Genomic DNA, 564 nt, shown 5'->3' on the forward strand with positions numbered 1-564 from the left:
GCTCTGTGGAGAGGGCAGACATTAGGGAGGGTCCCCGCTCCCCCCAGATCAGTCCGAGGGTGATGGCACTGGTGCGCCCGCGCACAACTCACCGAGAGTTTGGCCATTGGCTCCCGGGAGGCGTCGGGTGAGTCCTGTGAGGACAGCAGGGACAGGCAGTGCTGAGGCGCAGGACACACCACCCACCCTTCCCACCACCCGATGCCTCCCTGCCCTTGGCCACCACTCGCCCTCGCCCTGCTGGGATGAGGCCAGGCCCCCGTCCCTTCCCTCCTCCTTGGAGTCCAGCTCCCAGGTATGGGTCCAGGACCCCTTAAGTCTCCCCAGGGCTATGGGAGAGCGGCACTGCAGCCCTGCTGCCCTTGGGGCTTGCCCCAGCTCTCTCCCCCATCAGCCCTGCCGAGGGGACAGTGGCACCTCTGGGGGCGGTGGGCTCTGGTATCCCACACAGCGATGCCCATGGTCATGCTGGTCTTCCCTACCAGGGCCGCAGGGTCCCACTCACCAGCAGCGGGGGCGATTTCACAGCTTGCTGGCTGTCCGAGCGCCGCAGGGCCCCGGTCC

General features: G+C 67.9%; 1 protein-coding gene across 1 annotated transcript in view; it reads right to left on the reverse strand.

Annotated features, from left to right (window-relative positions):
- SNX17 (sorting nexin 17) overlaps nucleotides 1-564 on the reverse strand; it is a gene marked incomplete at its 5' end in the record, with an annotated part of 3,132 nt that overhangs the window by 260 nt on the left and 2,308 nt on the right. Inside the window, 2 exons of the mRNA XM_010284252.1 lie at nucleotides 70-134; nucleotides 506-560. Of these exons, the coding sequence (XP_010282554.1) occupies nucleotides 70-134; nucleotides 506-560 (120 nt within the window). The remainder of the gene's footprint in view (nucleotides 1-69; nucleotides 135-505; nucleotides 561-564) is intronic.

Source organism: Phaethon lepturus, unplaced genomic scaffold, assembly GCF_000687285.1.
Source record: "Phaethon lepturus isolate BGI_N335 unplaced genomic scaffold, ASM68728v1 scaffold35503, whole genome shotgun sequence".
NCBI classification, from domain to species: domain Eukaryota; kingdom Metazoa; phylum Chordata; class Aves; order Phaethontiformes; family Phaethontidae; genus Phaethon; species Phaethon lepturus.